Below are 22,646 nucleotides of genomic sequence, written 5' to 3'. Positions count from 1 at the left end.
CAGGGCTGTTTGTACCTGCAACCCCTCACCCCCAACCCCAGGGCTGTTTGTATCTGCAGCCCCTCACCCCAGGGTTATTTGTATCCCCTGCCCCTCACCCCAGGGCTGTTCATATCCCCTGCCCCTCACCCCCCACCCCAGGGCTGTTTGCATCCCCTGCCCCTCACCCCAGGACTGTTTGCATCCCCTGCCACTCACCCCCCACCCCAGGGCTGTTTGTATCTGCAGCCCCTCACCCCCACCCCAGCTGTTTGTATCTGCAGCCCCTCACCCCAGGGTTATTTGTATCCCCTGCCCCTCACCCCAGGGCTGTTTATATCCCCTGCCTCTCACCCCCCACCCCAGGGCTGTTTATATCTCCTGCCCCTCACCCCCCCCCGCACCCCAGAGCTGTTTGTATCTCCTGCCCCCCCACCCCAGGGCTGTTTGTATCTCCTGCCCCTCACCCCAGGGCTGTTTGTATCTCCTGCCCCTCACCCCCCACCCCAGGGCTGTTTGTATCTCCTGCCCCTCACCCCCCACCCCAGGGCTGTTTGTATCTGCAGCCCCTCACCCCAGGGTTATTTGTATCCCCTGCCCCTCACCCCAGGGCTGTTTGTATCCCCTGCCACTCACCCCCCACCCCAGGGCTGTTTGTATCTCCTGCCCCTCACCCCAGGGCTGTTTGTATCTGCTGCCCCCCATCCCTGGGCTGTCTGTAGCTCCTGCCCCTCACCCCTCACCCCTCACCAGCGGTGCCTGTCTGTCCTCCGCCCTTGCCTTTCCCCCTGACTCTGGCACTCCCCGTCTCCCGGGAGCTTGGACAGGCAGCCGATACTCACCGAGCAGCCGGCAGCTGGTGCCGAAGTACCTGCAGCGGCCAAGTCGCGGAGCGGCGGTCAGCGAGAGGTTTCGAGGCGTAAGCCCCGCGCGAAGGGCACGGAGCGATCCGAGCAAGGAAGCCGCCATGACAGTGAGTGTCATAGCAACCGGGGGGGCGGAGCCAGTGGCCCAGGGTCACTCCCAGCTCACCCCGCCCGGGCTCGGGCTCACTCCCAGCTTTCCCTGCCAGGGGCCCAGGGTCACTCATACCACCCGGGGTCACTCCCAGCTCACCCCGCCCGGGCCCGGGGTCATTCCCAGCTCACACCGTCCGGGCTCACTCACACCGTCCTGGGCCTGGGGTCACTCACACCACCCGGGCCCGGGGTCACTCCCAGCTCACCCTGCCCGGGGCCCAGGGTCACTCACACTGCCCGGGGTCACTCCCAGCTCACACCGATCAGGGTCACTCCTAGCTCATACCGCCCGGGGCCCAGGGTCACTCACACACCCGGGCCTAGGGTCACTCACACCGCCCGGGGCTCAGGGTCACTCACACCGCCCGGGGCTCAGAGTCATTCCCAGCTCACATCGCCCGGGGCTCAGGGTCACTCACACACCCGGGCCTAGGGTCACTCACACCGCCCGGGGCTCAGGGTCACTCACACCGCTCGGGGCTCAGGGTCACTCACACCGCCCGGGGCTCAGAGTCATTCCTAGCTTACATCGCCCGGGGCCCAAGGTCACTCACACACCCGGGCCCAGGGTCACTCACACCGCCCGGGGCTCAGGGTCACTCACACCGCCCGGGGCTCAGAGTCATTCCCAGCTCATATCGCCCGGGGCCCAGGGTCATTCACACCGCCCGGGGTCACTCACACCACCTGGAGCCCAGGGTCACTCACAGTGTCATGTTTTCGGTACGATCTCACAAACGCACAGATTCTAAGATGGCTGATAACTTCAAGAAGACAGTCAGGTGATTCCCTCTTTATTGTTGTAAACAGCAATGGCTGCAGTGCCACAGTAGTCCACAGAGTGGAGCTATATATAGTACACTTCTCCCTCCTTAATGAAAAAGTAATTATAACAAACAATCATCATACATAACTTGTATGGTTATACATAACAAAAGATATGGACTTATTTTGCCACATTTCCAAATCAAGCTTAACCACTTGTTTTCTGTTTCGAGGAGGATACCATCGCTCTTGAACAGAACCATGGTGTTGAACTTAGACTTATTCTATGCTGATCCTGAGGAATGTTTTCCTCCAATGGATGCCCTTGATTTACATTTGAACTCTCTACAACTTCAGACTGTTTGTCTGCCTGACTCAGATTCAGACTTAAATTCTGACTTTCTCTTGGATTTGTTTCCAGTACATTTGATGTAGGATGTTGAAATAGTTTGGGTGGAGATAAGGAATAATAAGGGGAAAAAGTCACTGTGGACGTCGTCTATAGGCCTGCTAACAGTAGCAACTCTGTTGGTTGGAGCATAAACCAGGAAATGATGGGGGCTTGTAAAAAGGGAACAGCAATAATCATGGGTGATTTTAACTTCCATAGTGATTGGACAAATCAAATTGGTCAGGGTAGCCTTGAGGAAGAGTTCATAGAGTGCATAAGCAGTATGTAACGGAACCAACCAGGGGGTTGGCTATCTTGGATCTTGTCCTGTAGAATGAGACAGGATTAATAAACAATCTCGTAGTAAAGGATTCCCTTGGAATGAGTGATCATAGCATGGTTGAATTTCAAATTGAGATGGAGGATGAGGAAGTTGGATCTCAAACCAGCGTTCGAAGCTTAAATAAAGGAGACTATGAAGGTATGAGGGCAAAGTTGACTAAAGTAGATTGGGAAAATAGATTAAAGTGTAGGATGGTTGATGAACAGTTGCATATATTTAAGGAGATATTTCACAACTCTCAAGAAAAATATATTCCAGTGAGAAGAAAAGGGTGTAAAAAAGAAGATAGTGGCTAACTAAAATAAAGGATGGTAACCAATTAAAAACAAGGACATACAAAGTGGCCAAAAAGAGTGGGAGGATAGAAGATTGGGAAACGTTTGAAAGCCAGCAAAGAATCACTAAAAAAATTATTATGAAAGGGAAAATAGACTATGAAAGTAAACTAGCATGAAACATAAAAACAGATAGCAAGAGTTTTGATTGGTATATAAAAAGGAAAAGAGTGGCTAACGTAAATGTTGATCCCTTAGAGGACGAGACCGGGGAATTAGTGATGGAGTACGTGGAGATGGCAGAAACTCTGAACAAATATTTTGTATCAGTCTTTATGGTAGAGGACACAAAAAATAACCCAACAGTGGATAGTCAAGGAGGTATAGAGGGGAGGAATTCAACACAATCACAATCACTAAGGAGGTGATACTCAGTAAGATAATGGGACTAAAGGCGGATAAATCCCCTGGACCTGATGGCTTGCATCCTACGGTTTTAAGAGAAGTAGCGGCAGGGATTGTGGATGCATTGGCTGTAATTTACCAAAATTCCCTGGATTCTGGGGAGGTCACAGCAGATTGGTAAACTGCAAATGTAATGCCCCTATTTAAAAAAGGAGGCAGACAAAAAGCAGAAAACTACAGACCAGTTAGCCTAAATCTGTGGTTGGGAAAATGTTGGAGTCCATTATTAAAGAATGGACATTTGGAAAAAAATAATTCGGTCAGGCAGAGTCAGCATGAATTTATGAAGGGGAAGTCATGTTTGACAAATTTCCTGGAATTCTTTGAGGATGTAACGAACAGGGTGGATAAAGGGAAACCAGTGGATGTGGTGTATTTGGACTTCCAGAAGACATTTGACAAGGTGCCACATAAAAGGTTACTGCACAAAATAAAAGTTCACGGGGTTGGGGGTAATATATTAGCATGGATAGAGGATTGGCTAACTAACAGAAAACAGAGAACATAAGAACATAAGAACATAAGAATTAAGAACAAGAGTAGGCCATCTAGCCCCTCGAGCCTGCTCCGCCATTCAAAAAGATCAGAGCTGATCTGGCCGTGGACTCAGCTCCACTTACCTGCCCGCTCCCCATAACCCTTAGTTCCCTTATTGGTTAAAAATCTATCTTATCTGTGATTTGAATACATTCAATGAGCTAGCCTCAACTGCTTCCTTGGGCAGAGAATTCCACAGATTCACAACCCTCTGGGAGGAGAAATTCCTTCTCAACTCAGTTTTAAATTGGCTCCCCCGTATTTTGAGGCTGTGCCCCCGAGTTCTAGTCTCCCCGACCAGTGGAAATAACCTCTCTGCCTTTATCTTGTCTATCCCTTTCATTATTTTAAATGTTTCGATAAGATCTACCCCTCATTCTTCTGAACTCCAACGAGTAAAGACCCAGGCTACTTAATCTATCATCATTAGGTAACCCCTCATCTCCGGAATCAGCCGAGTGAATCATCTCTGTACCCCCTCCAAGACATTTTCCGACACTGTATTCCATCTACCAAACCTTAGCCCATTCGCTTAACCTATCTAAATCTCTTTGCAGCCTCTATGTGTCCTCCACACAACCCACTTTCCCACTAATCTTTGTGCCATCTGCAAATTTTGTTACACTACACTCTGTCCCCTCTTCCAGGTCATCTATGTATATTGTAAACAGTTGTGGTCCCAGCACCGATCCCTGTGGCACACCACTAACCACCGATTTCCAACCCGAAAAGGACCCATTTATCCCGACTCTCTGCTTTCTGTTAGCCAGCCAATTCTCGATCCATGCTAATACATTTCCTCTGACTCCGCGTACCTTTATCTTCTAGTAACCTTTTGTGTGGCACCTTATTGAATGCCTTTTGGAAATCTAAATACACCACATCCATCGGTACACCTCGATCCACCATGCTCGTTATATCCTCAAAGAATTCCAGTTAGCTCCTAGCTCCTTAAATTCGTTTCGTAGGACCTCATTCCTTTTTTTACCTGTGTCGTTGGTAACAATGTGCACCACAACAACTGGTTGTTCTCCCTCCCTTATCAGAATGTCCTACACCCACTCCGAGACATCCTTGACCCTTGCACCAGGGAGGCAACATACCATCCTGGAGTCTCAGTTGCGGCCGCAGAAACGCCTATCAATTCCCCTTACAATTGAATCCCCTATCATTATCGCTCTCCCCCTCTTTTTCCTGCCCCCCTGTGCAACAGAGCCAGCCACGGTGCCATGAACTTGGCTGCTGCTGCCCTCCCCTGATGAGTCATCCCCCCCAACAGTACTCAAAGCGGTGGATCTGTTTTGCAAGGGGATGACCGCAGGGGACCCCTGCACTACCTTCCTTGCACTGCTCTTCCTGTTGGTCTCCCATTCCCTATCTGGCTGTGGACCCTTCACCTGCGGTAAGACCAACTCGCTACACGTGCTACTCACGTCATTCTCAGCATCATGGATGCTCCAGAGTGAATCCACCCTCAGCTCCAGGGCCGCAACGCGGTCCGTCAGAAGCTGGAGATGGATACACTTCCCGCACACGTAGTCGTCAGGGACACCGGAAGTGTCCCTGAGTTCCCTCATGGTACAGCAGGAGCATATCACGTGACCGAGCTCTCCTGCCATGACTTAACCCTTAGATTAACTTAAATTGGCGATAACAATGTTAATAGGTTACTTACGGATATAAAAAAGAAAAAGAAAAGCTACTCACCAATCACTTACCCCTTTGGCTGTGACATCACCTTTTGATTTCTTCCTACTTCTTTTTTGCTTTTTCTACTGGCTGGACCTATACAAGCTGGGATTTTATAGGCCTCACCACGCACCCTGGACTCGCGCTGCTCGAACTGCCGAGAGTCGGGATAAATGGTTCATTCTCGGGTTGGCAATCAGTAACTAGTGGGGTGCCACAAGGATCATTGCTGGGACTCCAACTATTTACAATCTATATTAACGACTTGGAAGAAGGGACCGAGTGTAACGTAGCCAAGTTTGCTGACGATACATAGATGGGAGGAAAAGCAATGGGTGAGGAGGACACGAAAAATCTGCAAAAGGTCATAGGCAGGCTCAGTGAGTGGGCAAACATTTGGAGTATAATGGAGATTGAGTATAATGTTGGAAAGTGTGAGGTTATGCACTTAGGCAGAAAAAATGAAAGAGCAAGTTATTATTTAAATGGAGAAAAATTGCAAAGTGCTGCAGTACAGCGGGACCTGGGGGTACTTGTGCATGAACCACAAAAGGTTAGTATGCAGGTACAGCAAGTGATCAGGAAGGCCAATGGAATCTTGGCCTTTATTGGAAAGGGGATGGAGTATCAAAGCAGGGAAGTCTTGCTACAGTTATACAGGGTATTGGTGAGGCCACACCTGGAATACTGCGTGCAGTTTTGGTTTCCATATTTAAGAAAAGATATACCGGTACTTGCTTTGGAGCCAATTCAGAGAAAGTTCACTCGGTTGATTCTAGAGATGAGGGGGTTGATTTATGAAAGGTTGAGGAGGTTGGGCCTCTACTCATTGGAATTCAGAAGAATGCGAGGTGATTTTATCAAAACGTATAAGATTATGAGGGCTCTTGACAGGATGGATGCAGAGAGGATGTTTCCACTGATAGCGGAGACTAGAACCAGGGGACATAATAGAATAAGGGGCTACCCATTTAAAACTAAGATGAGGAGAAATTTCTTCTCTCAATCTGTGGAATCCGCTGCTCAGAGAGCTGTGGAAGCCGGGACATTGAATAAATTTAAGACAGAGATAGATAGCTTCTTCATGATGATGATGATGATGATGAAAGGATTAAGGAGTTATGGGGAGCGGGCAGGGAAGTGAACCTGAGTCCATGATCGGATCAGCCATGACCGTATTAAATGGCGGAGTAGGCTCGAGGAGCCATATGGCCTACTCATGCTTCTAGTTCTTATATTCTTATGTAGGATATGCTACTGGTACTTTACTTGTATCAAAACTATCTAATGAGTCAGAAATAATCGAATCATTTCAACCTTCAACTCCTTCCACGTCTGTAGGTAAAATATGATCAATGTGAACAAACCTAACCTGTCCATGATCAAACACCTTGACCAAATATGTGCAAGGACCACATCTTCACTACTCTTCCTGGTAACCACTTTAACCAATTATGGTGATTGCTCTTCACTCTCATCTTCTGATTTAATTTCACACTTCTCTCTCTTACTCTACCACTATCATGATTCTCTTTCTGTCTTAATTGTTTCTCTTCTACGGACTGTGCCAAGTTTGGTTTTTACAACGAGAATCTGGTTTGTGGCTGTCCTTTGAGAAACAACTCTGCTGGTGTTCTACCAGTAGTTGTATGAGGAGTATTACGATATACGTAATTAGAAAATTAGCCAATTTATGGTCCAATGACAACTGTCGTTTCTTTGGATTAGGATCCAATATCTGTTTGATGAGGGCACGTTTTACAATTTGTACTGTGCACTCTGCTGCACCATTTGAAGCAGGTGGAACCTTGGTATGTTTCACACCATTTTTGCTCGTGAACTGTGCAAATTCTTCTGAACAAAATTGTGGTCCATTATGAGAAACAATTTATTCTGGGAGGCCAAATGAAGAAAATAATCTTCGCAAAATGTCTATTGTTTTACTTGTTATTTTCCACATTGGAAACACCTCGACCCACTTCGAACGGCTATCAATCACAATGAACAATTGTATCATTCGAGCTCTGCAAAATCGATAAGTAACCTTTGCCACACCCTGGGAGGCCATTTCCGTGGCTGTCATGGTACTGATGGTGGTTTCTTGCTTACCGATTGACATGCCATACACTGACTGACGATGTACTCTATCTCTTTATCTAGACCTGGCCACCATAAGTAATTGCGTGCAAAACTCTTGGTCAAGCACATTCCCAGGTGCTGGTCATGAAGATCTCCTAATAATTTGGATCTGAATTTATTTGGTATAACCACTCTTGCACCCCACATGATACAATCTTTATTGACTGATAATTCATTCCTACAAATGAAGAATGGATGATCTTTCTCTGATACCTGGTTTGGCCAGCCATTTGCTATGTAATCATACACCTTTGACATAACTGGGTCACATTTGGTTGCTCTACCAATCTCTTCAGCTGTGACTGGCAGTTCATCAATGTATTAAAAATAGAACACTTCTTCTCTATTGGGTGTAACTTGTGATGGGGAAGGCAATCTAGACACAGCATCAGCATTACTGTGATCAGAGAATATTTTGCTGAGTGAGGACATGCACATACGGATTACCGACTTTGGAACAGCAAAAGTATTATCGTCAGAGAGTCCGCAAGCACGAGCAAATACCTTTGTTGGAACGGCACAGTATGTTTCGCCGGAGCTTCTGACTGAGAAATCAAAGCCCATCTCTACATTCAGGCTGCAGCTAATGTTGGAACTGGGGACTTTGGTGGAGGATTGGTGTCAGGGGCTTATGGTCCGTAACAATGGTAAACTTACGACCATACAAGTATTTGTGGAACTTTTTGACCCCAAAAATTAATGCCAACGCTTCCCTTTTGATTTGCGCATAATTACGTTGATTGGCACTGAGAGTGCATGAAGCAAAAGCAATTGGTCTCTCCTTCCCAACTCGTCATTCGAAGAGGCAGCAATGCTAGCTTGTTCTCCTTAGATACGTCATAGTGAACTAACATAGTGCTCTCTACCAATTTGCTTTTACATTCATTGATTGCTGTGTCACATTCTTCACCACTTCCAATGGACTTGTTTTTTCAACAACTCATTCAGTGGATGTAACACTGTAGCCAAATTTGGTAGGAACTTCCCATAATAGTTCAAAAGACCCAAAAATGGTCAAAGTTCTGTGACATTCTTGGGAGTGGGTGCATTTCTGATTGCATCCAGCTTTCCCTTGGTTGGATGTAAACCACCCTTGTCTACTCTGTGCCCTGTGTCCACTAAGTTTTGAAATAACTCACACTTGCGAGCAGTCACTCGTACTCTGTGCTTCTCTAGCCATTTGAGGACTTCATTCAATGTGTTATTATGAATTTGCCTGTTTGGTGCTGAAATTAGTATGTCATCTAAATAACATATTACCCCTTCAATACCTTGCAAAATCTGGTTCATTACCCCTTGGAATATGGCGGGGGCGGAAGACACTCCAAATGGTAGCCTATTAAATTGATTTGGCCCAGATGAGTATTTATAATCAAGCATGACTTGGACTCCTCATTTAGTTCAAGTTGTAAGTAGGCATTCGTAAGATCAAACTTTGAGGAGATCTGACCACCTGTCAGTGTTGTGAACAAATCTTCTACATTTGGTAATGTATTGGGAGATTATCCTCTAGTTATCACACAACCTTGTTCAACTTTCCCCTTGAGTGCATATGGTACGGGACATGGCTTGCAGTAAGCTGGTCTAGTGTTCTTCTGTACCCTGACACTCGCCTTGAAACGGACTGCCTGTTTCGCAGTACACCTTCGGATACTTCTTGATGACACCATCCTTTGATGCAAATCTTGTTTCAACACGAAAAATATCACTCCAATCCAGCTTCAGTGATCCCAACCAAATGCCTCCTGCCAGTACTAAGAAAGGCAAGCTCTGAAATTGATCCTTGTATTTCACCGGTACGGTGATATGACCTACCACAAGAATGTTCTCTCCCGAGTAGTCTCGCAGTTCTATCTTGGATTTCTCCAATGGGAAATCACACAATTTATCGAGGTATAGCGATTCTGGTACTACATTCACAGATGCACCAGTGTCGATTTCCTTGGGTATCTTGGTTCCTGCAACATCTATGTGAATGATGATACTTTTCGAATCGCGGTTAAATACCCTTGTGCTCCTGATGATGTCTAGCTCTAAAATCTCCTCATCCTGTTGTTTTTCTTCCCTGCTATGTAATCTCTGGGGATTTCTACTTACAGCTTTGAAAGTTGGTTTACTTTTCAGTCGGCATGCCTTCGCAAGATGCCCAGTTTTCCTGCAGAAGAAACACTCTGCCTTCACATATGGACAACTTTGAGCAATGTGTTGTCCCATGCACCGATAGCATGACTTCAATGCTCTGTTACCTTGGCCAGTTGCTGAGGCCTTGGGGCCTAACTGCCTTTTACTTTTAACCTGCAGGCGATTCACCTCGATTGTCTGACGACTGAAAATGGTATGAAAATCTCAGGAATATTGGTCGGCCATGTCCATTGACATAGCTGTCTGACAAGCTAAATTAGGAGTTGTCAATAAGTTTCTTCTGATCGCATCATTTTTCATCCCACAAACAAAACGGTCACACAATGCTCAGTCCTGAAAGTTTCTGAAATGACAGTAAATAGCTTCTTTAATGCTGCAGTGTACTCACTGATACTTTCGTCGGGTAACTGATCTCGTATTCTGAAACAATAACTTTCAGCAATTTCCAGGGGCTCAGGACTGTAGTGCTGTTCTAACATCTGCTTATTGACAAATCTTCTGGAATTTTTTGAGGATGTAACTAGTAGAGTGGACAAGGGAGAACCAGTGGATGTGGTGTATTTGGACTTTCAAAAGGCTTTTGACAAGGTCCCACACAAGAGATTGGTGTGCAAAATCAAAGCACATGGTATTGGAGGTAATATAGTGACGTGGATAGAGAACTGTTGGCAGACAGGAAGTAGAGAGTCAGGATAAACGGGTCCTTTTCAGAATGGCAGGCAGTGACTAGTGGAGTGCCACAGGGCTCAGTGCTGGGACATCAGTTCTTTACAATATGTATCAATGATTTCGATGAAGGAATTGAGTGTAATATCTCCAAGTTTGGAGATTAAACTAAACTGGGTGGCGGTGTGAGCTGTGAGGGGGACGCTAAGAGGCTGAAGAGTGACTTGGACAGGTTAGGTGACTGGGCAAATGCATGGTAGATGCAGTATAATGTGGATAAATATGAGGTTATCCACTTTGGGAGCAAAAATGCGAAGACAGAATATTATCTGAATGGCAGCAGATTAAGAAAAGGGGAGGTGCAACGAGATCTGGGTGTCATGGTTCATTAGTCATTGAAAGTTAGCATACAGGTACAGCAGGCGGTGAAGAAGGCAAATGGCATGTTGGCCTTCATAGCTAGGGGATTTGCATATAGGAGCAGGGAGGTCTTACTGCAGTTGTACAGGGCCTTGGTGAGGCCTCACCTGGAATATTGTGTTCAGTTTTGGTCTCCTAATCTGAGGAAGGACGTTCATGCTATTGAGGGAGTGCAGCGAAGGTTCACCAGACTGATTCCCGGGATGGCTGGACTGACATATGAGGAGAGACTGGATCAATTGGGCCTTTATACATTGGAGTTTAGAAGGATGAGAGGGGATCTCATAGAAATATATAAGATTCTGAAGGGACTGGACAGGTTAGATGCAGGAAGAATGTTCCCGATGTTGGGAAAGTCCAGAACCAGGGGACACAGTCTTAGGATAAGGGGTAGGCCATTTAGGACTGAGATGAGGAGAAACTTCTTCACTCAGAGAGTTGTTAACCTGTGGAATTCTCTGCCTGCCGCAGAGAGTTGTTGATGTCAGTTCATTGGATATATTTAAGAGGGAGTTAGATGTGGCCCTTACGGCTAAGGGAATAAAAGGGTATGGAGAGAAAGCAGGAAAGAGGTACTGAGGGAATGATCAGCCATGATCTTATTGAATAGTGGTGCACGCTCGAAGAGCCGAATGGCCAATCCTGCACCTATTTTCTATGTTTCTATGTTAACTGATGTGTCCTTTGGCTTGACCGGCACAAGCAATATTTTCAAGGTTTCATACACCTTGGGCCCTGCTTCAGTTAAGAAAATAGCCCGTCTTCTTTCCACCACCCGGTTATGGTTTTCATCATCGGGGACTTCGATGATACCATTCGCAGTGAAAAACATTTCTAGTCACTCCACATAGGCTCGGAAACTTTCACGGTCACGTTGAAACTCCCCCAAGTGCCCTATTATTCCCATAGGCATGGCCATCTAGACTCTGGCAGTTCAGCCAAGTGTGCTTGTAATTTACCTTGGATTTTCAGCTGTTAATCAAAACAGAGAAGCTTTCAAAGTCTCTCTGTTTCATGGCTGAAACATCCACCAACAAAAATTTCAGCTAGGTTATCCGATTATCCTATCCTTCGCTGCCAATGTTATGTTTTCGGTACGATCTCACAAACACACAGACTCTAAGATGGCTGATAACTTCAGGAAGCCAGTCAAGTGACTCCCTCTTTATTGTTGTAAACAGCAATGCCACATTAGTCCACTGGGTGGAGCTAAATATATTACAACCAGCTCACACCGCCCGGGGCCCAGGGTTATTCCCAGCCCACACCGCCCGGGGCACGGGGTCACTCCAAGCTCACACCGCCCGGGGCCCAGGGTCACTCCCAGCTCACACCGCCCGGGGTCCAGGGTCACTCCCAGCTCACACCACCCGGGGCCCAGGGTCAATCCCAGCTCACACTGCCCGGGGCCCAGGGTCACTCCCAGCTCACACCGCCCGGGGTCCAGGGTCACTCCCAGCTCACACTGCCCGGGGCCCAGGGTCAATCCCAGCTCACACCGCCCGGGGCCTGGGTCCCAGGGCTCACACACGCCGCCATGGGCCCAGGTTCACTCACCCTACCTGGGGCCCAGTGTCACTCACAGCTCACTCCGCCTGAGGCCCAGGGTCACTCAAAGTGAAAGAGAGCCATCCAGGAAGGCACCAACTCCTCGAGTCTCTTCGCTGGGAGGACGCGAAAGCCAAGCGCAAACAACGGAAGAAGCGCACGGCAACCCAAGCACCCCACCCACCCATTCCTTCAACCACCACCTGCCTCACCTGTGACAGAGACTGTAGATCCCGCATTGGACTCATCAGTCACCTGAGAACTCATATTAGTGTGGAAGCAAGTCATCCTCGACTCCAAGGGACTTTCTAAGAATTCACTAGCATGGATTGAGGATTGGTTAATGGACAGACGACAGAGAGTAGGTCATTTTTGGGTTATCAGGCTGTAACTAATGGGGTACCGCAAGGATCAGTGCTTGGACCCCAGCTATTCACAATCTATATCAATGATTTGGATAAGGGGACCAAATGTAATATATCCAAGTTTGCTGATGATACAAAGCTCGGTGGGAATGTAAGTTATGAGGAGGATACAAAGAGGCTTCAAGGGGATATAGGCAGGCTAAGTGAGTAGGCAAGAACATGGCAAATAGAATATAAAATAGAAAAGCAGAGTATTTTTTAAATGGTGAGAGATTGGGAAATGTTGGTGTTCAGAGGGATCTGGGTGTACTTGTACATGAATCACTGAAAGTTAACATACAGGTACAGCAAGCAATTAAGAAAGAAAATAGTATGTTGGCCTTTATTACAAGAAGATTTGAATATAAGAGTAAAGGCATCTTACTGCAATTATATAGGGTGCTGGTGACACCGCTCCTGGAGTATTGTGTACAGTTTTAGACTCCTTACCTAAGGAAGGATATAATTGCCATTGAGGTAGTGCAATGAATGTTCACCAGACTGATTCCTTGGATGGGAGGATTGTCCTATGAGACGAGATTGTGTAGACGAGGCCTATATTCTCCAGAGTTTAGAAGAATGAGAGGTGACCTCATTGAAACATACAAAATTCTTATAGAGCTTGACAGGGTAGATGCAGGGAGAATGTTTCCTCTGGCTGGGGAATCTAGAACCAGGGGTCACAGTCTCAGAATAAGGGGGTGGCCATTTAGGACTGAGATGAGGAAAAACTTCTTCACTCACAGGGTGGTGAATCTTTGGAATTCTCTAACCAGAGAGTTGTGAATGCTCAGTCTTTGAGTATATTTAGATCGATAGATTTTTGGATATTAAGGTAATTAAAGGATATGGGGATAGTGCAGGAAAGTGGAATTAAGGTCGATGATCAGCCATGATCTTATTGAATGGCAGAGCAGGCTCGAGGGGCCGAATGGCCTATTCCTGCTCCTAGTTCTTCTATTCTAATATCCACAGCGCCCAGGGCCGGGAGTCGATTGCTCTGTAATTTGGTGTTCAATCTGTTGTCCTTTACTCTGAAAATAAAGGCTGAACCTTTAGCCGACAGGTTGTAAGACAGTGTAAAAGTTTATTTTGGTATTTCCAATGCTGGGAAAGCCTCGGGATTCAGTGACCCTGAAGCTGGCGGGCCGGAGACTGGAATGTCCGTATGATTGTAGTGTGGGAGCCTGGCTCACACTGCTGCCCCTCCCGCCCCGTCCCCCAGTTCCGTGCGGCAGGATGAGCCTCCTCACTGACGTTAAGCGGCAGGAGCTGGAGGTGAGTGTGGGGCGGCGGGCTGAGTCCGGAGTCCCGAGTCCGGAGGCTGGGGCGATATATCCCCGAGGCCTCACTGCGGTGCGCCATGAAGAGCCCGGGCTGCAGCACGGAATGTTGTAGGCTCGGGGAAAGGGCCCACTCTCCGGCCGAGGGGTGAGCCCGGGAGCCGGGGCCGGGAGGGGAGGTGGGGGCGGCCGGGGCCGGGAGTGCACAGGGCCCCGGGGCCGGGCCGGGCGGGGGCCGCTCAGTCAGTCAGAATATACGGCTTACATTTCCCACACATCCAGGCGCCTCACTCACAAACCCCACACAATAGCACCGCCAGGGGAGCGGGTTACGGCCGAGCCTGGGGAGAGGGAGAGTGGCTCTGTCAGTGCAGCAGCTTCACACCCTCACCTCCCAGGGCCGCATGGACAAGGGCCTGCTGTGGGTCAAAATGAAAGTCTTTTTTAAAATAAGAAGGAATGTATTATCGCTAATCATCGATAATCCAGGTGCTTTTATCGATTATACTGTGTGTTAGATGAGCTGTTTGAGCCTTTCTCCTTCCTGTGGTACCACAACTGACATTTCCAAACTTCGCTGCACAATATAACCCCAGAACCTCTTTAAAGTGTGCCATTAAAAGAAAGGCAACATCAAGGGTTCTGCCCAAGTCTATCCAGGTTGCAGTTATATAGTCATTTCTTTCATAATAAAATAATGATCCTGCTTAGATTAAAAGTCTTGGCAACAGCACAGCAAAAGTTCCTAATGGTTTTGTTTTGTCAGATGCTTCTCCATCAGTTGGAGTTCAAAATCTCCTGGGAAGGTGCTGCTGAAAACACAACTCAATGAAATAGTAACATACGGCATTGTAACATATCCCTGGCTAGCCCAGGAAAAGAGCAAACTCAAAAATAGCATCTTGTGCCAGCTTGATCAATCTACAGAGCATTTCTGACATAGTCACAACTGTTACTGGTTTTAATGCCTAGAGATGTAGAATCATTCACAAATGTATTGTGATCACCACCAAAACAACATGACAACCATTATAAGTTTTGGGAGAAACCCTTCCCATTGTGCAGGAGTGATTATATAACACAGGAGGGAGAGAAGTAGAGAGAGATTTCTGAAATCCTGACCCTAATGTCTAACTAACATTTTGTGCCTGATCAGTTAGAATGAGGGGCACTGTGCAATTCATTTTCAATTACAGGATTTCTTCTTGTGCCAGGGTTTACAGTTCAGTTCCTCGTACTGGGGAGGGAATCTTTGTAATATACACAAAAGTGACCAGGAATATGTTACAAGTTATACGCTGCACTGTTAGTTAAAATTAAAGCTCATGGAAGGCAAATTATTGACCTGATTAGGAGATTGGTTAGGCGGTAGAAGACAGAGAGTAGGGATATTGGATATATGTGCTCGAATTGGATTAATGATATCTCACAAAAATCTGTGCTGCGGTCTCAACTACTCACTATATTTATTAATAGCTTGGGTAACACAATAGAGAGACAAATATTCAAGTTTGCCAATGACAAAGATCGGTGGTATAGTAACTAATTTAGACGGGAGCATGAAATTACAAAGAGATATTGATAGATTGTGAGTGGGAAAAACTGTGGCTATTGGATTTCAGCACAGCCGGGCGACTATGATGTCATCCATTTTAGACCAAGAAAGGATAACTCCGAGCATTATTTAAAGGTGAAAAGCTAGGAACAGTGGAGGTCCAGAGTGAATTAGGGGTCCATGCAATGTTCCTCCTAAGTTTTCTAGGTTGCGCAGTGTCTTTAACGGGCTGCGTGGCCCATTCAAAATTTTGCACTGTGCAAAATCTCCCTTTGAAAAGCCTGCGCGGCTTAGCGGGAATGGTAGGTCCATGTACACAGATCACTAAAATATAGTGGTCAGATACAAAAAAATAATCAAAAACCATAATGGAATGTTAGCCTTTATAACTAGAGGGCGAGAACATAAAGAGGAGGACAATGCAAAGCCCTGGTTAGACCACATCTGGTGTGTTGTATGCAGTTCTGGGCACTGCACCTCAAAGGATATATTGGCCTTGGAAGGAATACAGTGCAGATTCACCAGAATGTTACCAGGACTCCAAGGATTAGATTATATGGGGAGATTACATAATCTAGACTTGTAGACCCTGGAGTACAGAAGGTTAAGGGGTAATTTGATTGAGATTTTTAGGATTTTGAAGGCAATTGATAGAGGAGATAGAGAGAAAACATTTCTGCTGGTGGGTGGGGAGGGGTCTAGGACAAGGGGGCGTAACCTGAAAATTAGAGCCAAACCTTTAAGGAGAGAAGTTAAGAAACACTTCTTCATGTCAAGGGTGGTAGAAGTGTGGAACTCTCTCTCAAAAAGCAGTAGACACTAGTTGAATTAGTCATTTTAAATCTGAGATCGATAGATTTTTGTTAGAAATGGGCATTAAAGGATATGAAGCCAAGGCAGCTGGATGGAGTTAAGATAGACCCACAATCTGATTGAATAGCGGAATAAGCTCAAGGGGCTGTGTGGCTTCCTCGTGTTCCGATGTGCCATATATTATGATTTCGCTGAGTTGTGTTTTGAGCAGCAGCTTCCCAGGAGATTTAGAACTCTTGAGTGATAAGACCACAAGGACGTTTTGCTGCACTGCTCCCAAGACTTTTAATCGATACAGGATCATTATTTTATAATAGTCATCTCCCAAAAGATTACTGTAGCCCCAACCTGGTTAGAGTTATCACCTTTCACTAAGTTCAAAACCGGACTTGGGCAGAATCCCCCATGTAGCCTTTCTTCTAATGGCACAGTTCAAAGAGGCCCCGGGCATACAATGTGCAGGGAAACTTAGAAATGTCAGTTCCGGGGCAGGTTATCATCATAGGCAGTCCCTTGGAATCGAGGAAGACTTGCTTCCACTCTTAAAAATGAATCAACTTAAGTGGCTGAACAGTCCCTGTCACAATGTGGGACAGATAGTCGTTGAGTGTAAGGGAGGGTGGGACAGGTTTGCTGCATGCTCTTTCCGCTGCCTGCACTTGTTTTCTGCATGCTCTCGGCGATGAGACACGAGGTGCTCAGCGCCCTCCTATTGACGGCACCACCGCAGGAAGGTGGGACGCTGAGCTGTACACCTTTCTAGTAAACAAACAATATCAGGAAGTTGATCAAAACAGTTGGAATGCAAAAAAAAAAGTGATTTAAAAAAAAAAATTAAACAGTAGGTGCTGGATCATTATTATTAAAATGATTATTTCAGGTTTCTGTTGCAGAATTGCGACCTAAATAAGTCACCGCTATTGTTGGGAGGATAAGTTGTGCTGCCCCATCTGCAGAGCGTGCCAATGGCAGGTGTTGCAGCTCCTTTGAATCCACTTTGCACATCTCAATACTCTGAGTGCAAAGCTGTAATTGCTGTAATAACTCAAGAGGATAATTGCAAGAAATGTTTTTGCACCGTGACATGTAGTAATTGACCTATAGCAGAGACGTACTCCCTTCAAAAAATTACCGTTACAATTGACAGTTGAGAGATTCATCATGTGTGTGTGAGCCCCAGGGGACGGGGCACAGTGTACAATTATGCCATACGCCACATTCTTCAAAAGGGAAGAGGGAAAATGAGCTGCTTCGAGAATAATATCGGCAAAAGTACATCTGTGTTTTTGTTCAGCTGAGCTGACAGCTATTTTAAGATGTGGCAGAATGGCTCCATATTAAAGTGCTGGTTATATAATGTGGCAGATAGGAATTATGGATCCTTACAGTCAGGTACTCAAATGAAAATTTATTCTTAAAGTTGGTTCTGTTGAAGTAGCAATCTGTAACTCCTTGGGAGCTGTACTCATCTCCTGTGCAACAAAGTATAGCTTGTAGTTAGTAATGGTGAGTGTGCAGTTCCTTGTGTGATCATTGATCACCTCTGCGTTGTGAACGGTCACTACATAAGCAAAGGGATGCCCAAGTTATATTCCTTATCTGTGCTGTGTTATCTGATCACAGGTGAGGCAGCAGTGGGGACATTATAGCTTTTATACTATATATGGTGACTGCCAGTATGGCCCGTTCACAATGCAGAGATCTCGTGCAGCCATCTGCAACCCACACCTAAACTTGTCAGGATTCACTATGACCAGCAGCCAGCAGACCTGGGTCTTTGCGACCAACCACACGGATCTGGCAGGCTTAGCTTCAGGTTGCAGAAGGCTGTGCAAGACCGGTGAATGGGGAACCAGCGATGCTGGCACAGGCCTTGCATAGCATAAAATCAGTTTATAATTGACCCGAGTGTCACCAGAACATCTGTCAAGGCTCCCAATCTTGATCCACTGACACATGAAAAGTAAGAGTGGGCTGATGTCGGATCAGCACTGGATTGGGCTGCTCTGCATCAATAATTAACTAACTTGCCGACACTCAACATAAATAATGCAGGGTTACTGGCACCCACAAATCACAGTTCTAAAAGAGGCAACCCTGCTGTGTAACATTAGATGGCACCAAGTTGAGCGAAGCACGTTCATTTGTGACAAATTAGTGTCTGCGATGCAAGTGGAGAAGGATTAGCTATCTGGTGACGTTGCCACTAAACCATATTTGCTTTAGTACTTCCTGCAGAAAGCTCCATTTCCTTACCCGCTTTCCTTCTGCATCCACCACTGGATAAAAATGTTCCACAATCGCACTCACAAGCTCCCAACTACCTACCCTTTTACTCTCCATTTGCCACAATGCTTCTGCTAATATTGATTTACTTAATCATTCCCTCACCTCCACCTTCAATGCCTTTGTCCCCAGCAAAACGTTCCCATCTCTCATCCAAATTGTTTCCCCAGTGCAGCCTCCATCTTCACTCCCTCATTTCCAAAGGGCGCAGACTTGACGTACCTGACTCGCAACTGGTTTAGCCATCCATTGCTAGATCTGGCCCGGCCTCGCTGTCCTTTACCAAAACTGCCTACAGCTCTTGTTATCCTGGGGCTCCTTTTCTCTATTACCAATCACCTCCTTAAACCTTTCTTTCCTGTTCCCTCCACCCTCACCTCTAACAGCAAATGTAAGGAGCTCATAATTGTCCTCTTCTAGAGACCATTGGTTAAGCTGCTTCATCTGCTTCCCCCTCCCCCCCATTACCAAGTTGCCCACACCCTTCCTATCTAAACCCCTGATTCTCTGTAATTTTTCTCCCATCTCTCATGCCCACTCCAATTTCATCTAATCCATGAGACCCACCTCCTCCTCCCTCAGACCCATTCCCACTAAACTGAGGATCACCCAACTTCCCTTCATGGCCTCCATGCTAGCTAACACCTCAAATGAGTTAATTTCCCTACCCTTTCAAAACTGCTGTCTTTAGCACCCCCTCAAAGAAAACTACTCTTGGTCTCTCCATCTTCACTAATCATCACCCCATTTCCAACCTCCCTTTCTGCTTCAAGGTCCTTGAACAGGTTGTCTCTCAGATCTGTTCCCATCTTTCCCACAATTCCATGTTTGAAATAAGGTTTCCATCCTTCTACAGCACCAAAGTGGCTCTAAGCAAAGTCAGAAAGGACCATGATATATTATCCTTGACATAAGAACATAAGAATTCAGAGCAGGAGTAGGCCATTCGGCCCCTCGAGCCTGCTCCGCCATTTAATAAGATCACGGCTGATCTGATCATGGACTCAGCTCCACTTTCCTGTCCGCTCCCCATAACCCTTTACTCTCTTATCGCTAAAAAATCTGTCTATCTCCACCTTAAATATATTCAATGACCCAGCCTCCACAGCTCTCTGGGGCAGAGAATTCCACAGATTTACAACTCTCTGAGAGAAGAAATTCCTCCTCATCTCAGTTTTAAATGGATGACCCCTTATTCTTAAACTATGCCCCCTAGTTCTAGATCCCCACGAGTGGAAATATCCTCTCTGTATCTACCTTGTTGAGCCCCCTCATTATCTCATATGTTTCAGTAAGATCACATCTCATTCTTCTGAACTCCAATGAGTATAGGCTCAACCTGCCCAACCTTTCTTCATTAGTAAACCCCCTCATCTCAGGAATCAACCAAGTGAACCTTCTCTAAACACCCTCCAATGCAAATATATCCCTCCTTAAATAAGGAGACCAAAACTGTACGCAGTACTCCAGGTGTGGCCTCACTGATACCCTGTACAATTATAGCAGGACTTCTTTGCTTTTATACTCTATCCTCCTTGCAATAAAGGCCAACATTCCATTTGCCTACCTGATTACTTGCTGTACCCGCATACTAACTTTTTGTGTTTCAGGTCCCTCTGTACTGCAGAATTTTGTAATTTTTCTCCATTTAAATAATAATTTGCTTTTTTATTTTTTCTGTCAAAGTGGATAACTTCACACTTTCCCACATTATACTCCATCTGCCAATGTTTTGCCCACTCACTTAGCCTGTCTATATCCCTTTGCAGATTTTTTTGTGTCCTCCTCACAACTTGCTTTCCCACCCATCTTTGTATCATCAGAAAACTTGGTTACATTACACTCGGTCCCTTCATTCAAATCATTAATATAGATTGCATATTGATTGAGGCCCCAGCACCAATCCCTTTTGCACCCCACAAGTTACTGTTTGCCAACCGGAAAATGACCCATTTATCCCGACTCTCTGTTTTCTGTTAGTTACCCAATCCTTTATCCATGCTAATATATTACCCCCAACCCTGTGAACTTTTATCTTGTGCAGTAATCTTTTATATGGCACCTTATCGAATGCCTTCTGGAAATCCAAATACACCACATCCACTGGTTCTCCCTTTTCCACCCTGCTCGTTACATCCTAAAGAACTCCAGCAAATTTGTCAAACATGATTTCCCTTTTATAAAACCATGCTGATTCTGCTTGATTGAATTTTGCTTTTCCAAATGTCCTGCTACTGCTTCCTTAATAATGGACTCCAGAATTTTCCCAACGACAGATGTTAAGCTAACCGGTCTATAGTTTCCTGTTTTCTGTCTGCCTCCTTTTTAAATAGGGCGATATATTTGTGGTTTTCCAATCCGCTGGGACCTCCCCAGAATCCAGGGAATTTTGGTAGATTACAGCCAATGCATCCACTTCTTTTAAGACCCTAGGATGCAAGCCATCAGGTCCAGGGGACTTGTCCACCTTTAGTCCCATTATCTTACCGAGTACTACTTTTTTAGTGACAGTGATTGTTTTAAGTTCCTCCCTCCCTATAGCCCCTTGATTATCCACTATTGGGATGTTTTTAGTGTCTTATACCATGAAGACTGATACAATAAATTTGTTCAAAGTCTCTGCCATTTCCCTGTTCCCCAGTATTAATTACCCAATCTCATCTGTAAAGGTTCCTAAATATCTAGTCCCCTGTTTCACACAGTTCTTTGACGTTAGGATTTATAAGAACAAAATACACACGGCACAGAGTTTTGGCTCAACCAAGATTGGTTTGTTTATTGAACATACACTCAATTACCTCCCCTGTATAAATACTTCAGGATTTATATGGGACAAACAAACCCCAGAATACAAACCCCTATGAAACGGTCACCCGTCTGTGATTTAACTGCCACACATAAAGTTACCCAGACTCAATCACAAAACCCTTCTATGATTTGGCTGGGACAAACATACAATCACCAATTCCTCAGCTGCAGTCTGAGCTGGGGATGACAGAAACTCTGAACAAATATTTTGTATCAGTCTTTACGGTAGAGGACACTAAAAATATCCCAACAGTGGATAGTCAAAAGGCTACAGGGAGGGAGGAACTTATCACAATCACTAAGAGATGATACTCAGTAAGATAATGGGACTAAAGATGGATAAATCCCCTTGACATGATGGCTTGTATCCTAGGGTCTTAAGAGAAGTAATGGCAGGGATAGTGGATGCATTGGTTGTAATTTAACAAAATTCCCTGGATTCTGGGGAGGCACCAGCAGATTAGAAAACAGAAAATGTAATGCCCCTATTTAAAAAAGGAGGCAGACAAAAAGCAGGAAACTATAGACCAGTTAACCTAACATCTGTGTTTGGGAAGATGTTGGAGTCCATTATTAAAGAAGCAGTAGCAGGACATTTGGAAAAGCATAATTTAGTCAGGCAGAGTCAGCATGGATTTATGAAGGGGAAGTCATGTTTGACAAATTTGCTGGAATTCTTTGAGGATGCAACGAACAGGGTGGATAAAGGGGAACCAGTGGATGTGGTGTATTTGGACTTCCAGAAGGCATTTGACAAGGTGCCACATAAAAGATTACTGCACAAGATAAAAGTTCACGGGGTTGGGGGTAATATATTAGCATGGATAGAGGATTGGCTAACGAACAGAAAACAGAGAGTCAGGATAAATGGTTCATTCTCGGATTGGCAATCAGTAACTAGTGGGGTGCCGCAGGGATCAGTGCTGGGACCCCAACTATTTACAATCTATATTAACGACTTGGATAAAGGGACCGAGTGTAAGGTAGCCAAGTTTGCTGACGATACAAAGATGGGAGGAAAAGCAATGTGTGAGGAGGACAAAAAAAACTCCTGCAAAAGGACATTGACAGGCTTAGTGAGTGGGCAAGCATTTGGCAGATGGAGTATAATGTTGGAAA

The 22,646-nt window shown here is 45.7% G+C and overlaps 2 protein-coding genes across 7 annotated transcripts in view; one reads left to right on the top strand and one right to left on the bottom strand.

Moving 5' to 3' along the window:
- Positions 1 to 1,788, bottom strand: part of pdhx (pyruvate dehydrogenase complex component X) — a 513,740-nt gene extending 511,952 nt beyond the window's left edge. Inside the window, exon 1 of one of the 2 annotated variants that reach the window (XM_070899330.1) lies at positions 1,707 to 1,788. Coding sequence is in view for 1 of the 2 variants with exons in the window: in XM_070899329.1 (XP_070755430.1) it covers positions 822 to 963 (142 nt within the window). In the remaining variant the exon portion in view is untranslated. Of the gene's footprint in view, positions 1 to 821 lie in introns of both variants that reach the window. The other variant, XM_070899329.1, reaches the window with a different exon arrangement.
- apip (APAF1 interacting protein) overlaps positions 825 to 22,646 on the top strand; it is a 74,268-nt gene continuing 52,446 nt past the window's right edge. The window contains exon 1 of one of the 5 annotated variants that reach the window (XM_070899331.1): positions 825 to 952. In XM_070899331.1, coding sequence (XP_070755432.1) covers positions 947 to 952 — 6 coding nt within the window. In that variant the 5' untranslated portion in view covers positions 825 to 946. Of the gene's footprint in view, positions 953 to 1,516; positions 1,781 to 13,681; positions 14,061 to 14,162; positions 14,214 to 22,646 lie in introns of those variants that run through there. The other 4 variants (XM_070899336.1, XM_070899334.1, XM_070899333.1 and 1 more) reach the window with 4 other exon arrangements.

The sequence above is a fragment of the Pristiophorus japonicus genome, chromosome 14, assembly GCF_044704955.1.
Source record: "Pristiophorus japonicus isolate sPriJap1 chromosome 14, sPriJap1.hap1, whole genome shotgun sequence".
NCBI lineage: Eukaryota > Metazoa > Chordata > Chondrichthyes > Pristiophoridae > Pristiophorus > Pristiophorus japonicus.
This window is presented reverse-complemented; position numbering and strand designations above follow the sequence as displayed.